The following is a 16,136-nucleotide window of genomic DNA, read 5'->3' on the forward strand; positions in this document are numbered from 1 at the left end:
CTTTTTACAGTTATAAGCCCATTGGTGTTTCTTGTCTCCACCTGTAAAATTTATACATTCAACTGAATGATTGTTGGTTATTACGGAATTTATTAAGTGCAAAATGAATGAATGAAAATAAGATACAAAGAAAAATACATTGAAAAATTTGAATCGGAAGGTGAGTGGAGGTGATGCAGCAGGTTGATAGTGAACGCTGAGCGGGGGCAGCCGTGAGTTTTACAGGTTCGAATGGACTTTCAGGATGTCTGTGGAATGTCAAAGAAATTTTAAGAAGCGTAAAGCCCAGGGAACACATACAAATTCAAATGAAATTCAAAATTGAAGTTGCAGGCAGAAATGGCGTCGAGAAACTATGGTTTTTGCATTGATTAGAGGGTCAGGAGATTTTCAAGTTGAAAAGCAAAACTGTAGCCAAATGGGATTTTTCACAGCCCGCACAACCGAAATTAAGTATCACAAATTATCACTTTTACTGAAAGTTAATCGCACCCTCCAGGGCCCCTGTGACCTACAGTAAATACCATTTGTGTAAGTAAATCTTTTTACCACCTCGTTCTTCAGCTGATGGTATCAGGATGTAATCTCGCAGAACAAACACTGCTTGTTTGATTCTGATAAACCAGCTGTTGAACATGTGTGCCTCCCCCCCCCCTCTTCTTCTTTAGTGAGCTAAGAGTTTATTTAATTCAGGACCGCCTTGGCTTGTGTGAGTCTCAGCCAGGCCGGATCATGTGACTGATCAGTCTCCAGGGGCTTTGATCAGCGCTGCGGATCACTTACTGCAGTTGACATATGCTGGTCTTTTCATTAACACAACTGGAGACAAAGGTGAATTTACATCAAAGTTGCTGGAAAACTCTTACAGGAGAGACATGTCAAGCTGCATTTGAGGAGGTTTCAGTTTCATAGGATTTGCACGGCACAGGTTTGGTTTTTTTTCTTTTTTAGGGAAAGGAAGTAAACACTGTGTGATCGTAAAAATCATCTTTAGGCAACCTTATACTCCTGCAAAATGTAGACTTGGCCTAACAATATACTCGACTGATGATAACATCTTTAAAAGTCGAGCGTTCCTCAGTTAGTCACTGATCCTAGTAATGATAATAGGAGAAATGCCTTTCAAGAACCCGGCTGCTCTTTGGCTTTACGCAGCTTCGTTCAGTTCAGTTTTATTTGAGTCAATTCTAAACGCTCTGATGGAGCAGTCTGAGGTGACCGCCTTGGCGAAGAAGTGAGCATATACAAATCATTTACTCATTTCAAATAAATCTATAATAAAAACCTGATGTCAGGAAAAAAACATTGAAGTGTTCACATGTGAACAGCAGTGGCCAGTCTACAGCTGGTCATCTGGCAAACAAAAGCGGAAGAGGAATCAGAGTGCGAGATGTCATCAGTGGTTTCTTGTAGTGTGGCTACAGTCACAAATCTAATGGCTCCTGAAATAAACCCAAACTCCTGCTTGTTGTACTTGCAAATAAATACACAATCCTGATGGCATGCGGTGAAGCAGTCATGGAGGGCAGGAGTGAGGGGCATTGGTCTCAAAATAAAGGATATTTTATGCCTCGTTTCCACAAACGGACGTCTAATGTCTGTAACTTCATGTAGTACTCAGAGTAAGCCCCTGAAGGGTGATCAAATGCTCGTTCATTAGCTTGTGACAAGCTCTTTTTGTCTTTTTGTCTGCACCTAGAGACAAGGGACATTTAGCTGCAACACTGGCATGTATAGCAAAAGCCTGTCATTTCAACTTGTAGCCTGTTAGCTTGTTTTAGCTATCACGCTGTCACCGGGCTTCCCAAAGCCAAGCAAAAGTTCAGTTTTTGTTTCGAAAAATTTAGCTTGATTACCTAACATAAATGAGAAGAGGGGCTTTGCAAGTAATTTCCATTTCATATCGTTTCGTATTGAAGGATTTCTAAACATTTACATGTGTAAACTTGGCGTCGTACTTCCTTCAGGACTTGTGCAGCTGAGGGTAACAATCCTGATGGCAAAGGGATGTAAAGCAGCTGAGAAATGATTATATTACTTTGGACTTAAGAAGAATAAAAAGGTCTCAAGTATTCATGAGTCTGAGGAATCTCAACACGTAAGGCCTGTGACATACCCTGATGTGCGCCTCCCAAAAAATGGAACTTCTCATCTTGGCGACACATCTGTGACTGGTCGGCTTCATGGCCTCACAACTCCTCCTTCTACACAGCTAATATTAAACATTCAGCTGTGGGAACAAGAAGAAAAGCACATTTGTGACTGGAGGGGGATCATAGCTGTGTACTTCTTCTTCTTCCACCACTGGAAAAGAAGTTTAAAGCACAATGTGTCTCATGCTCACCTAAGGGTGTTTGAATATAGATAGCACATGGTGAAAGTGTGTGATCAAGCATAAGAATGGGAAGCCCTGTTATGAGAACAAGAGCCTGCTCAGTCCAACTGGTAGAAATAGTTGCTAAAGCGGATTAAAAGTTTCTGCGAGCACCAGAATTTGACGACGTCAATAAAAAGGGATTTATTTGTCCCGACTCTGTCTTGACTTAGCAGGGGAGTGGCAGCAGATTCCTCTTGCCCGGCCTTGCGTCAGCAGGGGGATTCCTCGAGATCCATCATCTGGGTGCTGCATTCTTGCTGCCCATACACATTGCCATCGCGACGCTCACGAGACTCAACAGTCAAACAGCTGCAGTGGCAGACAGTGTTGTTTCCTGTCCCCCAGCTGGAGTGAGGGGTGTGAGAAACACGCTCACTCAGCTCAGAGTTATGGCCCACAGGACCGAATAACCCCACTGCAGAAAGAGAGACGACGGTCCCGTCTCCTCACAGACAGTCCACTTAATAGATGAGGAGGACAGACAAAAGAATGATTCTCCTGTTAACACAAGAGGCTCTTTTTATAATAAATACATGAATGAGGATGAAGATTTGATCCTCATTATAAATCGGAACTTTGTTTTCCACTTGGAAAGACAAATCAAGCGAGACAAAGCATTTATACAGAAAAATCATTGGAATTGATTGTGAAGATTAAACCTAACAGATGGTGCTAAGCCTTGCCTTTATGTGTGGTGGTCTGGGGTTTTGACTCAGAGGCGGTCCTGTCGGGGACAGAGCTTCCTTCAGAACGAGGATTCACCCGCAGCGTGGCCACAGACTCTGGAGGGCTGGGGGGGCGGTTCTCGGTCTAACTGAATCTGAATCCCTGCCAGAGTGTTTTATGTTTCCATTCAGCCCGAACAAGGAGTTTCACACTACCCTGACACTTAACAAATTATTTAAAGGCCGATTTATTTGACTTCTTTTTGCCACCAGTTCAGCTCAAAATTGCATTTAAAACCCTTCGTGGGACTGTAAAACAAAAATGTTCACTTCTATCACAGGGAAGCCAAAAACAAATGCCTTCCTGTGGAACATTATATTGTTGGGGTAAAGCAATTTTAGAGATGATTAATTAGAGGCTGTGGGTCCGATTTGTGACTGAATCTGCTGAAAAGTTGAGAAGGGTAATAAACAGAGGCAGAGAGACACATGAATAACTGGCTGTTGACGTGAGTTGTAAGTCAAAGTTGTGGGGTATTTGTGTGCTAACTAGTACAGGCACTTGGTGTCTCCATGGGGGGTCTGGTAGGGGTAACAGACTAAAGACAGAGGGAGCAGAATATAGAATTATGGGGGACAAGGAGTGAACAGATTCTCCTTTAAGTTCATGGTTGTCTTGAGCTGCTCTGTGAATTTACAGAGGCCACGAAGAGACGCCGCATTAAAAGAAGGGCTGAATGATTTCTGTCGCCCACTTAATCATCATTTCACCTCTTCGGAGCATAAAAAGGACATGAAATTCATTTGCAGAAAAAAAAGAAGCTATTTTTAGGAAAAACAGTTTATAATTATACAAAAATACGTACAACTAAATCTGGTTTATTAATATTTTTGGTCGTTTGATCGTTCATCCGTTGAAAGCATGGATTAACTAATGAAATCTTCAGGTTTTAGTTGTTACAATTTTCAATACGCTCACCAATCGTGGCCAAAAGAATGAACAATGTCATTAAAAAAAATCTGTAAATTACGTTACTTTAAAATTTCACAATGTAGAATACACCTAGATCAGTCTAACCAGAGTTATATTCAGGATTATTACACATCTAAAGACGATAGAAACACAAAGAAGAGCTAAAAAAAATAACAAATAATGAAATGAGTGTAAAATTGAATGTGCCTGCTGTACATTATGATGAGTTAAGCACATAACAAGGGTCTTTGCATGTGTTTACCGTAAGAATGGATGATTAGCTGACAGTTGCAGCATGAAAGAGGGTTTTCCACCGCTGCCTGACCTTTGACCCCAACCTTTATTCACCTCAGTAAATGTGCCAAAACACAAAGGGCCACACAGTGAAAGAGCAAGCTGACCACTGATTTTAAACACAAAACATCAACACAAACACGGAAAGAGGCAAGCACCAATCATGCAAGAATCTGTGTAAACTGGTTGAATTATTATGCAGCAGTAGGACATATTTGGGAAATCTTTCAGTTCCTGAGACCTATCTTGTGTTATTTTCACCTCACAAATGTTTTACTGTTAGGCATTTAATGAGATATGTAATGGTTCTTGCCTGTCTTTCACCCCTTTTGAAGTTCAGACCTTCACATAAACCCGAACCACAAAAGCTCTCCCCGGTGGCCTTAAGCCGGGATGAAAATATGGCCGAGGCTGACCTCTTTAATACATCTCCTCTGGTGCTTTAAAGGGCTCTCAATGATAAATTTGTTATCTGAAGCAACAATCTAAAGCCTGGTTAGGTGTTGAAGTCATGCGATTGTTTAACAAGATTTTATTTTGTGAATATTCTTGTCTCTGAGCTCACTGTGTTAACAGGAAGTGTGCTGCGTTTTAATGCAGCAGCATGTTGCACTGTTGCCACGGCTACGTCCCAACAGGGAACCGAAGCGGCACGCTTGAGCAGGTAATCATTAGTACCAAGCTGATCTTTGAACCCTGCCATGCCTTAAGTGACATATGGCCACATCTACCTGCTGTTACTGGAGTCACTGGGCTGTTACCGAGCAGCAGGACGTGGGGTGGAACACAGTCACCTGCAGTGCCACTTCGATTTGGTACTTGTAGATGCAAGGTGTCAATTAAAGCTACAGTGGCAGCACTTTTTCATACAAATGAACTTCTATTACATTTAAATGCTAAATTAGTGCACACAACAAATATTGAAATCTCTCTGGGAGGATGGCCAATAGCAGAAACTTACATCGGCCAGGATGGCTAGCTCCTGTTAGCATCTGCTAGCAGGAATGTGGACAAATCATAAATCATTTAGCTCTTCTAAACTTCCACAAATCGTCAGACCAAATGCATCAGTTTTAGCCACCGTTTACAGACTTAACAGTAACCTCTGCCACGGCAGAGAGTCTGCCCTCGGCCAACTTGAATATGCATAAGAAACTTATTTGTTTGACTCCTCCAGACCTTCCAAAAATAACCACACCAAACGGATCAAATTCTAATAGTGAAACAAGTCATTTCGCCGAGGTTGAGTGACATTCAAAACAAGGGAATATTTACTTAGAGAATATTTCTTTACTCTTTTGTGAAAGAAACCCACTTAAAAATGATCCGGAAATCCCCCTGGCAAGAGCCTGCCACAACAAATACAAGAGAAATAATCCCAAATGCCTAATTTCCTCACAACCATTCATCTTGTGTATGTATCTTAAAGTCAGATTTACACAACGTAATTTAGGACGGGGTTTTATTAAGCAGTCAGGTTTCCTATTGTTTTGATTTCCCTTTACGATTTGTCTTTTCTGTCACTGGCATTCCTGTCTGCTAGACTAACACCATCCTATTCCATAATACTTCAAGTCCTACCTCCCATATTCAGTCGCCAGTTAAAATACATTTTTTCCATTTCGATCCTGAGTCAGACATTCCGAATGGATCTGTTTCCCCATTTCCTCATCTTTCTTCAACCCGCTGGCATGTCTTCTTCTATCACTCCTCCACATCTTTGCCATTGAAATTTGTCCAAGTCTTGCTGACTAGTTGTCCATTTATTTCAGACAGGAGTGAGAAACCAAACTGGTTTGCTGGGAGGGGAAAAAGAAAAAAAAAACATGTTTATGACTGTCAGACTCCAATTGCTATTTTTACAACTTTATCAAGACCCAACTGAGACAACAGTCATTTGTTTTGCCAGCCAACCCTCACAGATAAGCTTGTGATGGACGGCCACGGGTGCACGAGTTGCTCGGTACTCTTCATCCGATTTATTTTCCATCTGGTAGGAGATAATGTCTATTATTAAATCCCCGAAAAATGAATGCCACCTGATACTATCTGAGCAATGTGAGGGCTATGTAAAGCATGTACAGTGAACTGGCTGGTGAAATCTTTATGTTGTTAGATTCACGAGACAGTAATGTGGGTGTGAGGAGGGGCCGGAGGAGAGCGGAGACAGAAGCAGCCCATTGCAACAGCTGAGAAAACCCTTTCATTTTCTAAGTTGGTCTGTCTGCTCTGTGTGTCTGCCCATGATTAAGCCTGGCTGCATCTGTTGGTGCCCACACCCCAACTGCCTTTAGGGTGGTGTAATATCTAAATCAGCATTTCTCTTTTACTTTATTTTCTTTTGGCCAATCCAGGCACGTTTTGTTTGGGATTTTGGAACATTCTTGTCGATTAAGTCAGCCGTTGCATTTCTGTGGTATACTTTGTTCTAAAAGATGAAACGATGATCCAATACCTTTTATTCTGTGCTAGGCTTTTGTCACACAATCACTGTTTCCCTTTTGCAGCTGTACATGCTGGCAGACACACCAGTTTTAAACCTCAGTGTACCCGTGAGAAAAAGCAAACTGCTTTTGAGCCGTGAATAGATTTGTTGACTTCCTGATTTGAAAGATATTTCTAGTGGTCACATTTGTTGTCACTGAAAGCAGCGTGGACATTAGTGATGGTGTTACTATTTGATACGTTTGTACTTATGGCTGATATGAGAAAAACTCACCAATCACACATTAACTCGCCACAAATTACTGCATTCAGGCTGGTTTTGTGTTTACATCAATACAGATCGGAGCCAGGACTGATAAATACCCGCATCTCCTGCAGGAATCTTTTACCCTGCAGAAAAAAACAAGAAGCTAGCAAGCGTTAGCGTTTGTTTTCCCAGTGGAAAATGGCTCTTAACACAGAATGCACTTCTTCAGCCACCTGTGAGCTGCATCTTTAGGCAAATGTTTTTCTCTTTTGTCTGAAGGAAATACGCACTTTACCACAATCACTGCTTTTACGTGCAAACAGTGTGCAGCAGACGTGCATACAGCTATCGTTATGAATTCCTGTGGTCTGGGACATCATGCGCTGCCAGAAAGTGAGCAGGATGTGGCAAAACGTCTCTCTGCTTGGGTAAAGCTTTCATCTTCGTACCCTGTTCTCATCCCTCTCTTCGCGTGCTGCTATCTGTTGTTCAGCAGCCCACACAGTGTGAGCTTTAGCAAATCAGCTGCTGCTACTGACAGAATTTCTGCAAAAAAGAAAAAAAAAAGATATCTTACTCAAGTTTTCCACTGGAATGAGTGTGTCTGCACTTTAAACACAAGCGTTCCCAATGCATTTCTTTGTCTTTACCCAGTGGTTCCTGATCTGTTGCAATTATCCAAAACGTCAAGCCAGTTTTTCCCCTGTAGGCTCACCGGTCAGGGGAGATGAACCAAAACCAGTTAGTCAAATCTGATTAACTTCCATAACAGGCACCCCTTTGAAAATATTAGTTCACAATGAAGGTGACTGGCTGTTTCTGAGTGCAGCACCCAAGGTGTCGGGGGGAAGGCATTTGATAAATGAGACTCTGAGGGGATCGAGAGGAGTTACAAACATGTTCAACTTACTGTCTTGAGACCACAGGGTGCAGGGTGCTAACTGAAAGCTTATTTTTGAAGCTGCAGCGCCCTGTTAGTTCATCATGAAACCTGAAGAGAAACTCGTGCTGAGGATACTCAGAGAAGCCACACGCCACTTTCTCTCCAGGCCTGTTTGCCATGCGCTGTCTTTAGACGATGAACAAGGAAATGTGATCTCAGCTCTCTTCTGATGTCTTATTTTTGTCCCTCCTTCCTTTTTTTCCCCCTGCAGCCAAAAGGATTAGGAACTTATCTTTTAATACTGTTCGAGCGTCAGCTCCGTACGTCACCCTGCAGTCTAGAGGCGAGAGTCATCCAGCGCCAATGTTTGGGAACCCCCTGATCCTTCTATGTAAGGCCACAGAGGAGTTTTGTCCTCATTGTTGCCCGCATTAGTCGATGTGGTGCTAGGAGAGAGAGAGAGAGAGAGAGAGAGAGACGAGGGGGTTTAAGTGTGAGTGGTGTGCTGAGCATCTAAATCAACCGGCGCTATTGGGCTGTTTAATTTTATGGGGTGTGAGACCTTTGCTGCTCCTTTCAGACTGAGGTCACCACAAACGGAGCGGAGATCACACCAGCGTGCGACTCGGGCCTCGTCATCATTACACCACTGCACGAAATGATGTATAGAGTAAATGAAAGGATGACATCATGCTCTGCCTCTTTACAACAGTGCCACTATCTTATCCACCAAATGAGGATTGAGCAGCACAAGAACATCAGCTGCTCTCTCAATACCAGTTGCACATCACATGACGTATCAGACCGTATCAGATGTAGAAAGCTGAAGCAACCAAAGAAGAAAAGGAATGACTGAGGTGAGATCAACAAGTGGCCCTCCCAACTTGAACCTATTCACTACATGGAATCTTCTTTTGGCGTAAATTATGGTTTATAATTTAAAACCATACACAGAGATGTTACACAGCAAGCAATCAGGCTCTAGGATTTTGCGGTTGAAGTCTTTATGACCTGGTTAACAAGGTAAATTTCCTAAGAGTCAAAAAGTTTTGTAGCTTTTTTTATTCTCATGAAATGTTGTGTGTGAAGCTTCAGAGACTGCAAAATAGGGAAATTCTATGAGTGAAAGCAAGAAACATCGTCCTCCACCTCACAGAGGAAGGTGCCTGATAATGTCTTACTTCCTCATTCATGCCTCCTCATTTTAATCAGCGTTGGGTGGATGCGTGTCATTGTGGTTGTTCAAACAGAGAGGAAAGGTCTGGGATGCTATCATACCAAGTGATCTTAGCATAACAGCACTGATTCGTGGTAGAGTCCTGCAGACCAGCAACAAACCTTTAACAGTCTCAGGAGGGAGAGTGCTTACATAATGAGAGCCGCTCCTCTTTTTACACACCCACGGCCATGGGTGACAAAAACCAGAGGACAGGCAGGATGTCTTTGAATTGTGAACAAAAGACTGTCTGTCTGTCTGTCTGTCTGACACATTTACCTTAGGGTGTCATAAGAGAGCTTAATAGTGTACACTGACCCTGATCTTGTGATGGGTGCTTGCTCTGCACCCCAAAAAGCTCTTACCTCCACCTGCTCTTGAGGCAGCTTTTCTAGGTGCACCATTGAATATCCATCCATCATGCAGGTGTGATACCAAATGACACAGAGGAGAGATGGTACTTTTCATTGGACTGGTATGGATGCCAGTTTACAGCCGCATATCTCCAATAGGATATAAAAACCAAATCAGGCAACGGTTGAAGCATGATCACACACCTTTGCACTTATTAAACTGCGATTAAAACCCTGTTCTACGTCAATTAGATCCATATCTTGGCTGTTTTATGGGGGGAGATCTATGAGTGAGCCTCTTGTCAAGAACAAGACTGGGACTATTTGTTCCGTGGTGCTCTTCAGGTCACAGCTGAACTTCACATATTTATGTTAGCTAAATGGCTAGCTGGTATGTGCTTTCATTAGGGCTGCGAGGCCAGGTAGAGCTGGCTCACTGATGTGGTTCATCTGACCTTTGACCCCTAGTTTAATGGGAAGGCAGACCGAGAAAGAGGGTCAAGGATTTGGAGTGTGGGCCTGCCAGGACTTCAGGTAAAATTTGAAGAGGCGTGACAGGTTATGTAACCGTGTTCCTGGACACTAACAACTCAGCGGGGCTTGAGGAATGTCCACTCTCAATAGGTCTCTTTTACATCAGTTGCTGTTTGTGGCAACAAAATTAGCTTTGGTATGGTAAGATGGGACAATCCTGCACTGTGTGCTAGATAACAGCTATGTAGGGCATGTGACCAACCACCAGATACGCACTAAGCTGTGGGCCATAAAACTAGTACAGAAGGAGATGTCATCCTTTTTCCTTTCACCCTAGAGGCAGCACAAATACTCAACTCTTCATTTAGAATGATATAACATACAGGCCAGAATCAGTCTATCTCTTCCTCCAGGATAACTATGTCACTGCTGTAAAGATGACGAATGCCCTGAAACATTTTATTAAATAACCTTTTATACAATCAAAAAAAACATAGTGATTTAAATCACTGATATGTCAGTTGATTAGATGGAATAATAAAAAATGTCATTAATTGCCCGACGCAACTTTGGATGGAGATGAGGGAACATGAGTCTGTCAGCAGCCAACGTCTCACACTGGTCTCGCATCATTTTCCCTGTTCGAGCCCCCCCATTGGGGGATACACAGATTTCTGTTAGCAGCTGTGGTAAGGCGAGTCGTGGCCTGGTTGTCTCCAGGAAATAACTGCAAGTACCCGAAGTGACTCAAGCAAACGCTGTAGCTGTTTGAAGCTGAAGAGTTTCAGGGCTCAGGTTAGATTAAGGGTCAAGTTTAGGGCTTTGCATTTGTTTAGCTCCTCCATTTTTGTATAAGCTAACAGCTACATCCATCTCGGATCCCTTTGTGCTCACCAGCAAATGCACAATTGCATACATCGTGTACACAGGCCCTCTGTATACACCCCCAGATACTGAGATTTACATCAGACCAAGCCCCCGCACCCTTGTATAAAAAATAGACCACAGATTTTAGAGTAAGCCATTCAGAGGTGATGGTTAACATTGGAGTAGAGGGCCAGGGAATGCGCACGAATACATGAATAGCGTGTGTGTGTGTGTGTGTGTGTGTGTTTTGTCCTCGGGGCAAGTCCGGGCCCTGGCCTTTCTAACAGCATGACGGCTTCATGGCTTTAGTTTCAACAAGTCCCCTAGAGTCTAGGTGACACATTTCCCATGGAGTCCAGGTCATTGTCACATTGGTCAACTCTGCAGGCCATAAATACCAATCCCACTTCCTCATTTCCTCCTTTAGTTTCATTATCCTGGCTACAGGCTGATGTTGGGTTTTATATTCCAGAAAACAGAAACCTGGAGCACTTATAGGCCTGTATCAACCCTGCCTTCCTGCTGAGTGACCTCGGCTGTGCATGCCTGATGATGACTCGTCTAATTGGGATGTTTTGAATTCTTCCTTAACAACAGACAGGTTCAATTAGCAGCAACTCTCCCACAGTTGAGATAGAAGAAACCCTATGTGGAATGCTTCTGTGGCCTGAGGGGAGCTTCAGATTTGTCACTAAGGCAGTGTGAGAAAAAGCCAAGCCTCACCTGTGGCAGCGCCTATCCCTGAGCAACAGCACAACACAACACACAGCGATGATGGCAACCTGCATGCCTCGAATGTTTGCGAGCACATGTGAGTGTGTGTGCATTTCTAAAAGGATGTGAACATGGTGGGTTTGTAGATGCTGTACGTCATTTGCAGTTTAAAACATGAGAAAGCACGGGCCAATCAAACACAAAAACAAACCTGAGGTCCAGTTACCATTTAAAGCGTTGAACATGACATCACGGTTCAGCCGCAGCCCATGTTAACTTGACGGTTGTGGCTGTAAAACAGTGGATTATTATTCCCTGCCTCACACAGCCCTCGACAAATAAGAAATTACACGATCAGAATATGATCCATTTGGTCTGAAAACATTTGGAAAGTCCAGAAGAGCCCCATGATGAAATTATTTATACACATTCACATTAGCAGATGGCTAACCAGAAGTAGGTACCTTTGTCAAAGCAAGAACATGAACCTTACACCGTCTCAGTAGCATGGGAATGTTGCATATAACTCCATGTGCTTTGAAATGCAAAGCTTTCCTTGGTGGCTGTGAGCTTAATGAGCTTTATGAGAACAGGTTTTTCGAGGGTTTCAATGTTAGAGTTGTTAATTTACATAAAAATATGAGGCAATGTAGTTTCAAGTGCCATAAATCCGTCTTTGGAATACGTTTAGTTCAGACTGACAGCTCTTTAAAAATGCAACAAACAGCCTTAAATTATGAGGGGATAAAGTACACTGTGGTTTGACCACGTATGTGGTCACGTATGTATCTTAATCATTTTATATCTTGGAGCCACCACAATAATCATTCACTAGAACTAAGGTTAAACCTGTTTGTTTACCTGCTCCGATAAGCTCCTGGCACTGGAACGCAACACTGCCAGCTGACTGCACCTTGAGTCCTTCCTCCTTTGTGTATTGCTACGAATTGATTGGCTCTTACCCCCGAGTGTCACCGCAAGGGGGTGGAGCTAAACGGAGGCGTTTATTATCAGGAATGTGTAGTAGCGCTCAAACCAATTCAGCGCACCGTCTGTCTCACACACCTCACGGCAACCGGGTATCGTCCTCTTCAACCTGGATTATCTCCCGGTGCTTTCACACAGCTGGGCTCCAAACGAGCCATTTAGAATGCGAGTCTTGACCTGAACCGATTAGAAAGTTCGTCGCAGTTTTTGCTCTATTTTTTTTGGTTTGTTTTTGTTTGTTTTTTTTTTAAATGTGGATGGATTCTCTCATTTCAAGCACGGCTTCAATGTTAAATTCAACAAAGATGAACAAGAACGGAATGCTGACAAAAATCCACACGAGGATAAGAGGAGACCCGTTCACAGCCAATTACGAGTTGGTGGGAAAAGAACTGGGCAGGTAAAAAAAAAAAGAAAAGAAAAAAAAGACAGAAATAAAAAAGTGTTTGTTTCATTCACTTGATGCTGACTTTGTTTGCTGTGCAGGATTTACGCAACATAATCTCGATAATCTTGTTTAAAATCCGCTAATCATATTAGATTTACTCTGTGCACGTGTTAACTGGGAGCGTGTTGATTGAACATTTCCAATCTCGCATTCCATCTCGATGGGGGAGAAAGCCGCTGATGGATTCGGACACTGGCATCCGGAATGCGTAATGGTAATGCGCTTCTTGTGCGCCTTGTTGGCTGCGTCTGATTTTTGCTTTCTTTGGATTATAAACGTGAGTCGGAGTTTCACGAGTTGTGCGTGAAGAATGCAGAGAGTTTCTGATGGATGGAGACGGCGGTTGAACCTTTGCTCTGCCGGTCCTGTGTGACTGCGGTGACGAGATGCACATCACACACATAAAAAGAGCTCTAACGACATTTCGTTGCTATCCTGATAACATCAGTGTTTTTTTTTTAAGCTCAGTCTTTGTTTGGGTTTCTGCTGATGTCCACTTGTGTCTGGTAGTGTTGTCATGCTTCGATTATTATTTAAAGTGACAATATACAGCTAAAGGGGGGGGGGGGGGACACAACTTTTGGAGACTGGGTGTGCTGTGGATTTATGATGTATTTTCTTAGTTTTCATGTCTGTTAGATGCAGCATTAAATATGCTATCTATCATCTTATCTCTCTCTCCTCATCTAAATCCATTTAATGCATTACACTTAATAAGTGGGACTGATGTGCACATTCCAGTGGTCTTTAGGCAGGTTTTTCCCCTTTTATAAAGGACATTAATGACTTTCCACATGACGATTTACTATTGAGATGCATTAGTTCCTCCACATCCCGGACCCTTTATTTGGACAGCAGCCCAAATAACCAATTTTGCATCTGCGGCTGCCACAGTATAAGTTTGCATCTCTGCAGAGTTAGTAACTGGCTAAATAAAGACTTGGTAGCAGCCAGTTTTCCTTGTCAAGACACCCTGGGATATCCTGGGACAGCAGCCAGGAGCTGTGTGTGTGTGTTGGGGGGGGGGGGGGTAGTGTTGTTGGCTGGAGGCTGTAAATGAAGTGCAGGACAGAGCAGCCTCTTAATACCTGAGCCTCATAGTCTTCATTGCCACGTCTTTGACCCAACATCAACCTGAAATCAGGCCTCATAATCGTATTAAGCAGGCCAGTGTGTAGAGCTGCATTCCAGGGGATCAGATTTATCGTTTGTACATTGGCGGGATGTTGACCATATTAGAGCTGGTGCTGATGCCAGAAATTGTAATCTTTCAGCACTTTTCAGGTTGGTGCAGGCCATTAAGCTCTTGAGTTATGAGCATTTGGTCCCCTGCAGAACTTTAGACAAAATATGATGTTGAAAACAGGAAGAGGAAGTGGTGTGAATGTCTGTCTGTGAAACAGGCAAATGAAAGCTATCATTTCCCATTACACCTAAGATATGAGTCAGTAGCAGACTCCCCAGGAAACCAGTTTTCTCAATCAAATTATCACCATCTTCAGTATGCGAGAGGAAGAGGAGAGAGGAAGGATAAAAAATAAAGTGGCACAATAAAGTTGATGATTGATGACAGACCAGTTTCAGGGAAATTCCACTGTGGATAACCCTGCAAATGAGCTATCTGATCTGCATAATTGCATTTGTGGATCCACGCAGGATTTTTAAGAAAACACTCATTAGTGGTGGTCGGAGTTTGGCTGAGCGTTTGCGCTGTTAACTGGGTCAGCTATGTGTCTAAATGCAATAAGAAACCAAATTTATATGACGTTATTATTACATTAAAGGGCCTTGCATCTGCCAACAGCGTGAATATGGAAGATGGCTGTGTCGAGTAACCTTTGACCTGCTGTCAGCCTTTCAAAAGACTTCTTGTTGCTCCTTTCCGTGGCCAGCGGTCACTTCTTTTCAGCCCATATGTAGTTCCCAGCCCACAGTGAGTTGCTCTGAACTTGGCTAATTAAGGATGAAAAGGCTGTGACGGGTTTTGCATTTCTTTCTGAACAATGAGTCGTCACCATTCTGTGAGACTGGGAAATGGCAAAACAGACGGAACGGGGCTTCCAGTGCCTGGGTGGTAGCCAAAACAGAACCAGGCTCCGGCCAGAGCAGTTGCTGTTTTTGGTCCACAGCACAAAGGGCTTGGAGTAATGCTGTGTGGGAAAATGACTGGCACCATGCTGACTGGACCTCTCTGACTCGCTTCATTCAGATTCTGCACAGTTCAATCATCTTTTCACGCCGCTTTTCTTCAGCTTTCTGCCTCGTAGCTCATAAAAATGGCAACATCAGTTTGCTTTATATAAATGCAGTGGCTGCAGTGTCCATTTTAAGGCTCCAGCCTGAATGTACAGCAGCAGTGACCCCCTTTGCCTGGCCTACCCAACCCCAATCAGGTGGGTGGTCCTGGTCTCGAGGCTTCTGTGTTACCAGCTTTTGTACAACTGTCAAAGAAGAAGCAGGCTCTGGTTGAGGGTCTGGCTGGAGGCGTCAATACAATCCCATTTGTCCCCGCTGCTGTCAGCTGTGGAGAAAGGGAAGTGGACGCGGTCTCATTAGGGACGGCTCGTGGTTGTGGTCATCATGACACAGAGGTGCAATTCTGCACATGTCGGACATCCTGCCCACAGTCACAGCTGACCTTTAACACCTCTAATGAATCAGTGCGTGTGTATATGAAGAAAATGAAATGCTTGTGAGTGTAGAAGAGATACCAGATACAAAGATGTTACTTCTCTTTGTGTTTGCTTGACCGTATGTCAGCCTTATCAGGCCTGCTCTACAGCTGCCTTTGCCAAAACTGTCAACCTTATCTGCCTCTTGTCAGACCCTCTTGAAGAAAAAGCCTGGTGACATCGCAGATGAGCATATCAGTGGTCAATAGCAGCGTCAGTGTTTTTAAATGATGCCACTTACTCTTCTTATCTCTGAATGTTCTTAAACCTCGCCCACATTGTTGCTCATGTGGTCTGCCGGCGGGCTTTTCCAAATGTCCTACACTGTAATCAAGGTTTCACCTCATGGCAGTTTCACTTTCTTTGGTTTGTCCAGTAATTTTAGCCCTCTGCTGCTGCCGTTTCAATGACCTAAATATGATCCAGTGGCCCCTGTTGGATAGAGAACTGAACTGTCTCTGACCAAATATGCTCAAATAGCCAGAAATGTGGTCGCGATTATTCTGCCTCCTCACTAATCA

The 16,136-nt window shown here is 43.3% G+C and overlaps 1 protein-coding gene and 1 long non-coding RNA gene across 3 annotated transcripts in view; one reads left to right on the top strand and one right to left on the bottom strand.

The window, feature by feature from the left end:
• The window catches only part of stk17al (serine/threonine kinase 17a like), a 30,679-nt gene that overhangs the window by 4,205 nt on the left and 10,338 nt on the right, over positions 1 to 16,136 (top strand). Inside the window, exon 1 of one of the 2 annotated variants that reach the window (XM_086184882.1) lies at positions 12,557 to 12,895. The exons of the other annotated variant lie outside the window; for it this stretch is intronic. Within the exon in view, the coding sequence (XP_086041008.1) occupies positions 12,747 to 12,895 (149 nt within the window). The 5' untranslated portion in view covers positions 12,557 to 12,746. Of the gene's footprint in view, positions 1 to 12,556; positions 12,896 to 16,136 lie in introns of those variants that run through there. 2 annotated transcript variants of the gene reach the window in all.
• LOC147244920 (uncharacterized) lies at positions 7,851 to 12,386 on the bottom strand. The gene is made up of 3 exons (XR_015109935.1): positions 12,370 to 12,386; positions 11,735 to 11,798; positions 7,851 to 8,330 (listed from the first exon to the last, which is right to left on the bottom strand). It is a non-coding gene; the product is annotated as an uncharacterized LOC147244920 (long non-coding RNA).

Source organism: Aulostomus chinensis, chromosome 18 (genome assembly GCF_037954235.1).
Source record: "Aulostomus chinensis isolate RoL2024-O1b breed Wild chromosome 18, RoL_Achi_v1.0, whole genome shotgun sequence".
NCBI lineage: Eukaryota > Metazoa > Chordata > Actinopteri > Syngnathiformes > Aulostomidae > Aulostomus > Aulostomus chinensis.